This window comes from Pseudophryne corroboree, chromosome 1 (genome assembly GCF_028390025.1).
Source record: "Pseudophryne corroboree isolate aPseCor3 chromosome 1, aPseCor3.hap2, whole genome shotgun sequence".
NCBI lineage: Eukaryota > Metazoa > Chordata > Amphibia > Anura > Myobatrachidae > Pseudophryne > Pseudophryne corroboree.
In genome coordinates this window covers 1,055,447,068-1,055,460,096 of record NC_086444.1, presented here as the reverse complement: position 1 = coordinate 1,055,460,096, position 13,029 = coordinate 1,055,447,068, and the positions used below count along the sequence as shown (strand labels likewise).

Here is a 13,029-nt window from a genome sequence, read left to right as displayed (position 1 = left end):
CGGTCTCCAGGCTTAATACATCTGCCCCTTTGTTTTGTGCATGCTCGTGCAGATTCCCAAAAGGGTTGGTCAAATTTGGAAGCATACGATTCTCTAGTCATTGTATACTGCAGAATTAAGGTTTCCTACACTATAACTATGACCCAGGACAGACCATGTAAAATAACCAAAATCCATTATTTCTGCTCTACAAACATCACAGTTGGCAGTACACATCTGCAAACGCAGATTTACTGTTTCTAGATTCAATGCTCACATTGCCATAGCACCGTAAGGCCAATGTTGGCACGCTTTACACCACCACTTCAGCAAACATTTGTCATTGCACATTGTGATCATATACATGACTGTTGCTGCTCTGTCATGGAAACCCAATCCATAGCTTCCTCTGTACAACTCATGCCATCATTACTTCCAGAGGCAGTTTCTAACTTTATGGTATGTGGTGGACTCCTATGGGGAGTCATTTTCCATGGCTGCTGTCTGACATTGGTTTTTAAGCCATTAACCCGTCACAAGAAGTTCCTGAATAAAGTTGGACCAATGGAAACAGAGAGTCTTGTCCATCTCCAGTGGGCTATGAAGACTCCAGGAAAGCTCTAGCTTCTTTCAAGCAGATTTTAAGATTTTATTGTGTTCATTGCTATTATATCTAAAACTATCAGAAGTGGTCTGCACTTAGGAGTGCTGAAACGGTCCATATTGATGCAGCAATCAGAAAAGCCATGTTTCTATTACGCATGAAATTGACCCACCAATTATATCTAACGAAAATATGCCACATGACCAATCCCTTGTGCTTTTATTAGATACTCTCAGTTCAGGCTGTACCTGTTCCACACTGGAATATTGAAAACGTTGCCATAAAGATTATGATTCAGACACATTTTCACAATGTGGAATACACTTAAGTTTATCATTATCTTTTAAGTATTTTATACCATAAATAATGGATCTTCAGCATAAATGGTCTCTAGGACACAGACTTGCTGTCAAACTTCCAAAGGATTTACTGTAGGAAACAACTATATACACATAAATAGCACCAACATGGAATGGCAGCAAATCGCGGAAGATGCTAATCCTCTCCTAGATATACAGAGTTTGGGGGAGGGTCTTTTGTAGCAGTTACATCATGGACATTAATACAAAATACTGCATAGCTAAGTCAAACAGAACCAGGTAGAGGAGAATCCCCAGAGCATTGAGTTCTTATGATCCAGTCACTTATGTCCACTGATGAACAAAAGACCCCATACAACCACCCACACTTAAGTCTTTTATTCAAAATAGACTAAAATAATTTACATTATTTATAATACAAACAAACAACTTTATACATAGTGCAATACATATTCTGTAATCTAAAAAAGGAAAGCAAGATATATTATTTCCCTCTTCTTTCGTACAATTGGAAGCAGTTCCACCTTGTGGAAATACACATTATGCCGAGCATGAATTCAAGCTAATGTCATATGTGCAAAGACGGCAAAGACTCCAGCAGTGATTAGAGTCAGTAGTGGATGACTTGTGAGGAAGCTCCAGGCGGTTAGTCATTTGGATTGGTCTCTAGAAAAACAGGTCAGTATGTGCTGGATTTTCAGGAGACGTTCTTTTAGAGATCTCATAGAAAGGACAGACAGCTGATACCTGGGATCCACAGGTAACACAGCCAGAAGCCACCAGCACCATGCTGGCCCACTTGGGGAAACCTGAAATTAAGAGATTTGATTTGTTTTAGGAACATGTACAAAACTTTAAATTTTTTCTTAGAAACAGATATTCTCTGGCTGTAGTTTCCACTTATGAGTAGTATATAAAAAAATAAATATGTACATAGATAAATAAAGAGCCCTCTGAAAGGTCATGTGTATAAAAGGTCTATAAACAGACAGTGTTATTCCCCATTGCAAGTATCTGTGGGGAGCTTCATGAGCCAACGTCTGCATGCACAAATATTAGTTACAGAGTATCAAGACCATTATCTGCAGTGCCATCTAGTGGATAAACTTCACAAAAGAACCATTTACAGCAGAGGTTCTCAAACTCGGTCCTCGGGGGCCCACACAGTGCATGTTTTGCAGGTCTCCTCACAGAATCGCAAGTGAAATAATTAGCTCCACCTGTGGACCTTTTAAAATGTGTCAGTGAGTAATTAATACACCTGTGCACCTGCTGGGTTACCTGCAAAACATGCACTGTGTGGGCTCCCGAGGACCGAGTTTGAGAACCTCTGATTTACAGACTTATTGGCCAACATTGCATATTAAACCAGGCAGAAGACCAACATTGGAGAGCATCACCTACTTCAAACATACATAGTAGATAAGACTAAATGTATTCTATGTCTCCTTGTACTCTCCAGATCTCTTCCCATCTGCATACTTTCCACCCACTATGCATGCCTCACACCTTTTTGCCATCCTGTGTGTACAGTGCAAGTTATTGGTACTGGCTTTTACATCGAAGATCATATAACCAAATGGGGTTTTGGCCTTATGCAAATTGCATTATCACGTACTAAAGCCCAGATGCCAAAAATAAAGCATCCACCGTTATTTTTAAAGTAACAGTACCAACCCTTTTCAAGATGCTCATTTACAGGTTCCAACACTACATTTAGCAGCATGGACTAGGAGTTGCCACCTAAGAGCTGCTCATATTTAAGACTGCAACACACTCAGAACAGACTTCCGGGTAATGCCATTTATTTTGCAACCCATCACTGCACACACAGTGTCCTTCTAAAAGGGGTATATGAAATTGTGAGGACGCAGGACAGCAAGCTATAGACTTCCTGTCTCTCCCTTTTCTAGACTCATTTATGCAGAATACATAATTGTAGTCAATGCTAGAAAGGGCTAACAGTCTTCCCAGTAATTATAGATTTAAATGAGGCAAAAATCACAGGGGGAACACTGGTCGTAACACCAAGGTGGTCATTCAGAGTTGTTCGCTCGTTGCCGATTTTCGCTATGCTGCGATTTGTTGCTAAATGCGCATGCGCAAAGCACGCAGGGCACATGCGCTTAGTTATTTAACTAAAAACTTAGTAGATTTGCTGTGGATCCTGCAGCGCTTTTCAGTCGCACTGCTGATCGGTGAATGATTGACAGGAAAGGGGCGTTTCTGGGTGGTAACTGAGCGTTTTCCGGGAGTGTGCTAAAAAACGCAGGCGTGTCAGGGAAAAACGTGGAGTGTCTGGAGAAACGGGGGAGTGGCTGGCCGAATGCAGGGCGTGTTTGTGACGTCAAACCAGGAATTAAACGGACTGAGCTGATCGCAATCTAGGAGTAGGTCTGGAGCTACTCAGAAACTGCAAGAAAATATTTATTAGCAGTTCTGCTAATCTTTCGTTCGCTATTCTGCTAAGCTAAGATACACTCCCAGAGGGCGGCGGCCTAGCGTGCGCAATGCTGCTAAAAGCAGCTAGCGAGCGAACAACTCGGAATGAGGGCCCATGTCATGCCATTGGGGAATTTGTGTGTGTCGGCATTGTACACATAAGCCATTCACAGCCCAAGTTATGAACACAATGAAAGAACACAGAACATAACATTTCTTTAGAATGCTACATCAGCATCTATTTCCACTGAAGTGCTTTAAGCCTAATAAAAATTGGAACCAACATTTATTTTACCAGACTCCACTGCAATAACATTCACAATGAGAGGGCCTGAACATTGGTGCACCCCTGGAGGGCAAGACTGGTTATAAACCCACCTGTATGTTGTCCTCTCTCTCTGGCATGGAGCCAAAGTGGTAGAGAATTTGGCTGCGGAATTTGTATCTCAGGTTCTGGAACCAGCGGCAGGCCTGGGCGTAAACCGCGTCATGGAGACCTCTGAGCTGCTGGAGTTCTTCCTCCTCAACCTATGCATGGAGTTACAAGCTGGGATCAACTCTTTAATATTGTATTTTGACAATTGAAATATGTTCTTTACATAAAATAATGGGCTAAAATTTATTCGCTAGCTCTGGACACAAATCCATATTAGTATAAGCCAAGTTATCTAGGAAACTTTTGGCTGCCCAAGGCAAAAATGGAGTCCCCATATCTTGTAGAGAACAAGGAAGGGTTTTAAACAAGCACCTGATATTCTCTCTAATGCTTTACTTAAAACAGCTGCCTGCACGATATGGTATAATGCCTAATGGTTTTCTTATACTGCTACACAGTTGGCTGTAAGAGTAAAACGTTGCATACCTGAGTATCAGTTAAGTATTCAATATCTGCAGTGCAATAGCCATCATGCATTCCACGCTTTAAGACGAAAAACCTCTTCCCTCCAATTGTATCAACCACAGAGCGGCCATCAGGCAGGAAATGAACGTTTCGGATTTCGAGCATGCAGCCATAATCTGCAAAGCTAAAAAAGGGAAACCCACAGTGTTACATAATCTGCACCAAGGACTTCGGAGATATCCAAGACATGTGTTTTACGGTTCTCTACTAGTAAATCATTAAGTAGCTTGAAAGCAGTTATGCTGAAGTGATAAATTACCCAACAAGAACAGATTTATTACACAAGATTGGTATAATTATGCAAGCAGAAGATCTTGGATAAATGGATCATTATTCGGTTATGCATCATCACACATTGGGGAGATGTATTTTACCTTGGATAGAGCTAAAGTACCAACCAATCAGCTTCCTGTCCTCTCTCAAACACAGCCTGTAAAGTGACAGGAGCAGATTGGTTGGTGCTTCCTCCGGGTACTCCAGTTTCCTCCAACAAAAAAAAAAATATATATACTGGTAGGTTAATTGGCTCCCAACAAAAATGAACCCTAGTGTGCAAGTGTGTGCATGTACTGTACATGGGCAGACTAGATGGGCCAAGTGGTTCTCATCTGCCGTCAAATTCTATGTTTGATACATCTCCCCTATATAGTTTAGTACTTCATGAAAAGCAGTTATTTATGTTACAGAACTGTACCTGTTTTCTGGGTCACTAATACACATCCCGAATTGCTTTGTTCCAGTTTCCATGCATCTTCGAATCATCAGTCGATATCGTGGCTCAAAGACGTGAAGAGGACAAGGCACAGTTGGATATGCCATTGTGCATACAAATATAGGCACATTTTTTGTTAAGCTAATTAAAGAAAAAAAACAAGGGAAAAATGTTTTAGATCCTAGTAAGCCACTTGCTTTAAAATACAGTCCAACAAGATGCATTTAATACCATAACCTTCCTGCATTAATATGATTAGACTGCAGGAAGAACATTTTCCTTTTACCATTTCAGTCACATCATGACAGCACCCTATCACACACACACAGCTGTGTCCTAACAATCACACATTACTGTCACACACACTCCTAAGCTCCTCCTGTCATCACTGATGACATAGCTATAGTATGTAGTGCAAAAATGCTCACATACTTGGCAAACGCAGTTTAAAAATATTAAATACATTTATATAGTAGTTTGGGCAGCACAGACGGTGTAATGCCCAGCATTACTGCCTCACAGCACTGCATTACTGCCTCACAGCACTGACGTCATGGGTTTGATTCCCAGCATGGCGCTAACTGTGTGGAGCTTGTATATTTTCCCTGTGCTTGCATGGGTTTCCACCAAGTACTCCAGTTTCCTCCCACAATACAAAATATATGCTGGTAGGTTAATTGGCTCCTTACAAAATCAACCTTAGTATGAATGTGTGCGCATGCGTGTATATGTAGTAGGGAATATAGGATTGTAAGGTCCACTGGGGCTGGGATTGATCGGAATGGCCAAATATTCCCTGTAAAGTGCTGTGGAATATGTGTGCGCTATAAAAACTGTTAATAAATAAATAAATAAAATACAGTATTTAGGACAGATTCCAATCACTAATGTAGGCACTTTGTGGTAAAATCAATAATGAATCATTAAGTTATGTGAGGTTCATGCCCAAAATAGGTGGACTACTGTACACTACACCCAAAACAGCTGTAATAATCATGAATGGTGTAATGGTGAGGATTACTGCCTCACAGAACGGAGGTCTTGGGTTTGATTCCCACCATGGCCCTAAACTGTATTGAGTTTGTATATGCTCCCCTGGCTGCGTGGGTTTCCTCTGGGTATTCTGGTTTCCTCCCACAATCCAAAAAACATACTTGTAGGTCAAAGATTAACCCCATAGTGTGTGTGTGTAGATTTTGGGATAGAGACTGCTGAACCACCAGAAGACCAGAATAAACAAGCTCTAACAAAAATGGATTCCTCCCAGTTAACACAAGGGGTCATTTTATGAATGCAAATAGTAACCAAAAGTAACTATGAGAAAAAGAAAAAAAAAGTAATATAATCAAGTAACCATTCTGAAAAACAGTTCTGCTTTAGAACCAGAACAAGACAGACAACTAGCAAGGGTAGCAACGGAATAACTACATAATAAAGCATATTTGTGCAGAGAAGCACCTAGGGTAGGTTTACTAAAGCTCCAAAAAATGACAAGTGGTGGGGTTGCCCATAGCAGCCAATCATTCTATTTCTAGGATGTAAGAGAAATCACAGCTACAATCTGATTGGTTGCTAGGGGCAACAACACCAGCTTTAGTAAATCAACTCCCCAGTGGCGAGTGCGGCATAAAGAAATGCAGTTGGATTAGGTAACAAAATCTATGTTCTTTAGCTGGTAATGCAATTTACAAAGGTTATTGTACCGGAAATACTCTTAGTTTAACAAGAACACATCATCTCTATTCCAGTGGTTCTCAAACTGGGGTGCCTCGGGACACTTGCAGGGGTGCCTTGGATTGGTGGTCCAGGACAAATTCTAATTATTTATGGACAATGTAAAATCGGCAAAACCAGTGCTGGTGGCTGCAAATCATAATATGTGGACAAACAGAAGCAAATTTTGTCCCTCACTGCACAATTAAACCTATGGATGCCATATAAACACAATATACTGCATTTAATATTTATTTCTAAATTTCTTAAGAAACTTTTGGCCTAGGGGTGCCGCAAAAAATATCTGATACTCTGGGGTGCCGTGATTCAAAAAAGTTTGAGAACCACTGCTCTAGTCCTTAATGCTTATCTTAGATATAAAGATAATTACTTGGATAGCTCAAATGTTTCCTCTTCATGAAGCCTTTTCCTCTCCGAGAGCTCTTCAGGGAGATACTGATTAATTAACTCTTCCAACAAGTAGGTTACATTGTAGATTCTGTGCGCTAGGTACTAAAACAAGACAAAAATACAGATATTACAGATTAACAGAGCATTGTAGGACGGTGCACTGCAGTTATTAGGCATCTAGGAAACCTGCTGGAATTCATGAACAGCTACAATTGATAGTACCTGTACCCAACACAGCAAGATTTAAATTAACAGCAAAAAAAAAAAAAAAAAAAAAAAAAAACACTAATACTAATAATAATAAGAATTTACTTACCGATAATTCTATTTCTCGGAGTCCGTAGTGGATGCTGGGGTTCCTGAAAGGACCATGGGGAATAGCGGCTCCGCAGGAGACAGGGCACAAAAAGTAAAGCTTTCCGATCAGGTGGTGTGCACTGGCTCCTCCCCCTATGACCCTCCTCCAAGCCTCAGTTAGGTACTGTGCCCGGACGAGCGTACACAATAAGGGAGGAATTTTGAATCCCGGGTAAGACTCATACCAGCCACACCAATCACACCGTACAACTTGTGATCAAACCCAGTTAACAGTATGATAACAGAGGAGCCTCTGAAAGATGGCTTCCTAAACAATAACCCGAATTAGTTAACAATAACTATGTACAATTATTGCAGATAATCCGCACTTGGGATGGGCGCCCAGCATCCACTACAGACTCCGAGAAATAGAATTATCGGTAAGTAAATTCTTATTTTCTCTATCGTCCTAGTGGATGCTGGGGTTCCTGAATGGACCATGGGGATTATACCAAAGCTCCCAAACGGGCGGGAGAGTGCGGATGACTCTGCAGCACCGAATGAGAGAACTCCAGGTCCTCCTTAGCCAGAGTATCAAATTTGTAAAATTTTACAAACGTGTTCTCCCCTGACCACGTAGCTGCTCGGCAAAGTTGTAATGCCGAGACCCCTCGGGCAGCCGCCCAAGATGAGCCCACCTTCCTTGTGGAGTGGGCCTTTACAGATTTAGGCTGTGGCAGGCCTGCCACAGAATGTGCAAGTTGGATTGTGCTACAGATCCAACGAGCAATCGTCTGCTTAGACGCAGGAGCACCCATCTTGTTGGGTGCATACAATATAAACAACGAGTCAGATTTTCTGACTCCAGCTGTCCTTGCAATATATATTTTTAATGCTCTGACAACGTCCAGTAACTTGGAGTCCTCCAAGTCACTTGTAGCCGCAGGCACTACAATAGGCTGGTTCAGATGAAATGCGGACACCACCTTAGGGAGAAAATGCGGACGAGTCCGCAGTTCTGCCCTGTCCGAATGGAAAATCAGATATGGGCTTTTGTAAGATAAAGCTGCCAGTTCTGACACTCTCCTGGCCGAAGCCAGGGCTAGTAACATGGTCACTTTCCATGTGAGATATTTTAAATCCACCTTTTTTAGTGGTTCAAACCAATGAGATTTTAGAAATTCCAAAACCACATTGAGATCCCACGGTGCCACTGGAGGCACCACAGGAGGCTGTATATGCAGCACTCCCTTAACAAAAGTCTGGACTTCAGGAACTGAAGCCAATTCTTTTTGAAAGAAAATCGACAGGGCCGAAATTTGAACCTTAATAGATCCCAATTTGAGACCCATAGACAATCCTGATTGCAGGAAATGTAGGAATCGACCCAGTTGAAATTCCTCCGTCGGAGCACTCCGATCCTCGCAACATATCTTCGCCAAATGCGGTGATAGTGTTGCACGGTTACTTCCTTCCTTGCTTTAATCAAAGTAGGAATGACTTCTTCCGGCATGCCTTTTTCCTTTAGGATCCGGCGTTCAACCGCCATGCCGTCAAACGCAGCCGCGGTAAGTCTTGAAACAGACAGGGACCCTGCTGAAGCAAGTCCCTCCTTAGAGGTAGAGGCCACGGATCTTCCGTGATCATCTCTTGAAGTTCCGGGTACCAAGTCCTTCTTGGCCAATCCGGAACCACTAGTATCGTTCTTACGCCTCTTTGCCGTATAATTCTCAATACTTTTGGTATGAGAGGCAGAGGAGGAAACACATACACCGACTGGTACACCCAAGGCGTTACCAGCGCGTCCACAGCTATTGCCTGCGGATCTCTTGACCTGGCGCAATACCTGTCCAGTTTTTTGTTGAGGCGAGACGCCATCATGTCCACCATTGGTCTTTCCCAACGGGTTACCAGCATGTGGAAGACTTCCGGATGAAGTCCCCACTCTCCCGGGTGAAGGTCGTGTCTGCTGAGGAAGTCTGCTTCCCAGTTGTCCACTCCCGGGATGAACACTGCTGACAGTGCTATCACATGATTCTCTGCCCAGCGAAGAATCCTTGCAGCTTCTGCCATTGCACTCCTGCTTCTTGTGCCGCCCTGTCTGTTTACATGGGCGACTGCCGTGATGTTGTCCGACTGGATCAACACCGGTTTTCCTTGAAGCAGAGGTTCTGCCTGGCTTAGAGCATTGTAGATTGCTCTTAGTTCCAGAATGTTTATGTGAAGAGACGTTTCCAGGCTCGTCCACACTCCCTGGAAGTTTCTTCCTTGTGTGACTGCTCCCCAGCCTCTCAGGCTGGCGTCCGTGGTCACCAGGATCCAATCCTGTATGCCGAATCTGCGGCCCTCCAATAGATGAGCACTCTGCAACCACCACAGAAGAGATACCCTTGTCCTTGGAGACAGGGTTATCCGCTGGTGCATCTGAAGATGCGACCCTGACCATTTGTCCAACAGATCCCTCTGGAAAATTCGTGCATGGAATCTGCCGAATGGAATTGCTTCGTAAGAAGCCACCATTTTTCCCAGGACTCTTGTGCATTGATGTACAGACACCTTTCCTGTTTTTAGGAGGTTCCTGACAAGCTCGGATAACTCCTTGGCTTTTTCCTCCGGGAGAAAAACCTTTTTCTGAACCGTGTCCAGAATCATCCCTAGGAACAGCAGACGAGTTGTCGGCATTAACTGGGATTTTGGAATATTCAGAATCCAGCCGTGCTGTTTTAGCACTTCTTGAGACAGTGCTAATCCCATCTCTAGCTGTTCTCTGGACCTTGCCCTTATTAGGAGATCGTCCAAGTATGGGATAATTAATACGCCTTTTCTTCGAAGAAGAATCATCATCTCGGCCATTACCTTTGTAAAGATCCGAGGTGCCGTGGACAATCCGAACGGCAGCGTCTGAAACTGATAGTGACAGTTTTGTACAACGAACCTGAGGTACCCCTGGTGTGAGGGGTAAATTGGAACGTGGAGGTACGCATCCTTGATGTCCAAGGACACCATAAAGTCCCCTTCTTCCAGGTTCGCTATCACTGCTCTGAGTGACTCCATTTTGAACTTGAACTTCTTTATGTACAGGTTCAAGGACTTCAGATTTAGAATAGGTCTTACCGAGCCGTCCGGCTTCGGTACCACAAATAGAGTGGAATAATACCCCTTTCCCTGTTGTAGAAGAGGTACCTTGACTATCACCTGCTGAGAGTACAGCTTGTGAATGGCTTCCAAAACCGTCTCCCTTTCGGAGGGGGACGTTGGTAAAGCAGACTTCAGGAAACGGCGAGGCGGATCTGTCTCTAGTTCCAACCTGTACCCCTGAGATATTATCTGCAGGATCCAGGGATCTACCTGCGAGTGAGCCCACTGCGCGCTGAAATTCTTGAGACGACCGCCCACCGCCCCCGAGTCCGCTTGAGAAGCCCCAGCGTCATGCTGAGGCTTTTGTAGAAGCGGGGGAGGGCTTCTGTTCCTGGGAAGGAGCTGCCTGTTGGTGTCTCTTCCCCCTTCCTCTGCCTCGTGGCAGATATGAATATCCCTTTGCTCTCTTGTTTTTAAAGGAACGAAAGGGCTGCGGTTGAAAAGTCGGTGTCTTTTTCTGTTGGGGAGTAGCTTGAGGTAAAAAGGTGGATTTCCCGGCTGTAGCCGTGGCCACCAAATCTGATAGACCGACTCCAAATAACTCCTCCCCTTTATACGGCAAAACTTCCATATGCCGTTTTGAGTCCGCATCGCCTGACCACTGTCGCGTCCATAAACTTCTTCTGGCCGAAATGGACATAGCACTTACCCGTGATGCCAGTGTGCAGATATCCCTCTGTGCATCACGCATATAAAGAAATGCATCCTTTATTTGCTCTAAAGACAGTAAAACATTGTCCCTATCCAGGGTATCAATATTTTCAATCAGGGACTCTGACCAAGCTACTCCAGCACTGCACATCCAGGCTGTCGCTATAGCTGGTCGTAGTATAACACCTGTATGTGTGTATATACTTTTTTGGATATTTTCCATCCTCCTATCTGCTGGATCTTTAAGTGCGGCCGTCTCAGGAGAGGGTAACGCCACTTGTTTAGATAAGCGTGTGAGCGCCTTGTCCACCCTAGGAGGTGTTTCCCAGCGCGCCCTAACCTCTGGCGGGAAAGGGTATAAAGCCAATAACTTCTTTGAAATTAGCATCTTTTTATCGGGGGCAACCCACGCTTCATCACATACATCATTTAGTTCTTCTGATTCAGGAAAAACTATAGGTAGTTTTTTCACACCCCACATAATACCCTGTTTAGTGGTACCTGTAGTATCAGCTAAATGTAACGCCTCCTTCATTGCCAAAATCATATAACGTGTGGCCCTACTGGAAAATACGGTTGATTCGTCACCGTCGCCACTGGAATCAGTGCCTGTGTCTGGGTCTGTGTCGACCGACTGAGGCAAAGGGCGTTTTACAGCCCCTGACTGTGTTTGAGGCGCCTGGACAGGCACTAACTGATTGTCCGGCCGTCTCATGTCGTCAAACGACTGCTTTAGCGTGTTGACACTATCCCGTAATTCCATAAATAAAGGCATCCATTCTGGTGTCGACCCCCTAGGAGGTGACATCCCCATATTTGGCAATTGCTCCGCCTCCACACCAATATCGTCCTCATACATGTCGACACACACGTACCGACACACAGCAGACACACAGGGAATGCTCTTAACGAAGACAGGACCCCACTAGCCCTTTGGGGAGACAGAGGGAGAGTTTGCCAGCACACACCAAAAGCGCTATATATGACAGGGATAGCCTTATAATAAGTGCTCCCTGTATAGCTGCTTTTATAATATAATTTTTGCCACTATTTTGCCCCCCCTCTCTTGTTTTACCCTGTTTCTGTAGTGCAGTGCAGGGGAGAGACCTGGGAGCCGTCCTGACCAGCGGAGCTGTGTAAGGAAAATGGCGCTGTGTGCTGAGGAGATAGGCCCCGCCCCTTTTTCGGCGGGCTCGTCTCCCGCTCTTTAGTGTATTCTGGCAGGGGTTAAATATCTCCATATAGCCCCCGGAGGCTATATGTGAGGTATTTTTTAGCCAAATAGGTTTTCATTTGCCTCCCAGGGCGCTCCCCTCCCAGCGCCCTGCACCCTCAGTGACTGCCGTGTGAAGTGTGCTGAGAGGAAAATGGCGCACAGCTGCAGTGCTGTGCGCTACCTTAAGAAGACTGAGGAGTCTTCTGCCGCCGATTCTGGACCTCTTCATGTTTCAGCATCTGCAAGGGGGCCGGCGGCGAGGCTCCGGTGACCATCCAGGCTGTACCTGTGATCGTCCCTCTGGAGCTGATGTCCAGTAGCCAAGAAGCCAATCCATCCTGCACGCAGGTGAGTTCACTTCTTCTCCCCTAAGTCCCTCGTTGCAGTGATCCTGTTGCCAGCAGGACTCACTGTAAAATAAAAAACCTAAGCTAAACTTTCTCTAAGCAGCTCTTTAGGAGAGCCACCTAGATTGCACCCTTCTCGGCCGGGCACAAAAATCTAACTGAGGCTTGGAGGAGGGTCATAGGGGGAGGAGCCAGTGCACACCACCTGATCGGAAAGCTTTACTTTTTGTGCCCTGTCTCCTGCGGAGCCGCTATTCCCCATGGTCCTTTCAGGAACCCCAGCATCCACTAGGACGAT

The 13,029-nt window shown here is 44.4% G+C and overlaps 1 protein-coding gene across 2 annotated transcripts in view; it reads right to left on the bottom strand.

Moving 5' to 3' along the window:
• Nucleotides 1–1,266: 1,266 nt before the first annotated feature.
• The window catches only part of LONRF1 (LON peptidase N-terminal domain and ring finger 1), a 44,913-nt gene continuing 33,150 nt past the window's right edge, over nt 1,267–13,029 (bottom strand). For both annotated transcript variants that reach the window (XM_063920870.1, XM_063920871.1), the window contains exons 8-12: nt 7,063–7,184; nt 4,941–5,099; nt 4,208–4,370; nt 3,724–3,873; nt 1,267–1,712 (exon numbers count right to left, since the gene is read on the bottom strand). In XM_063920870.1, the coding sequence (XP_063776940.1) occupies nt 1,554–1,712; nt 3,724–3,873; nt 4,208–4,370; nt 4,941–5,099; nt 7,063–7,184 (753 nt within the window). In that variant the 3' untranslated portion in view covers nt 1,267–1,553. The remainder of the gene's footprint in view (nt 1,713–3,723; nt 3,874–4,207; nt 4,371–4,940; nt 5,100–7,062; nt 7,185–13,029) is intronic.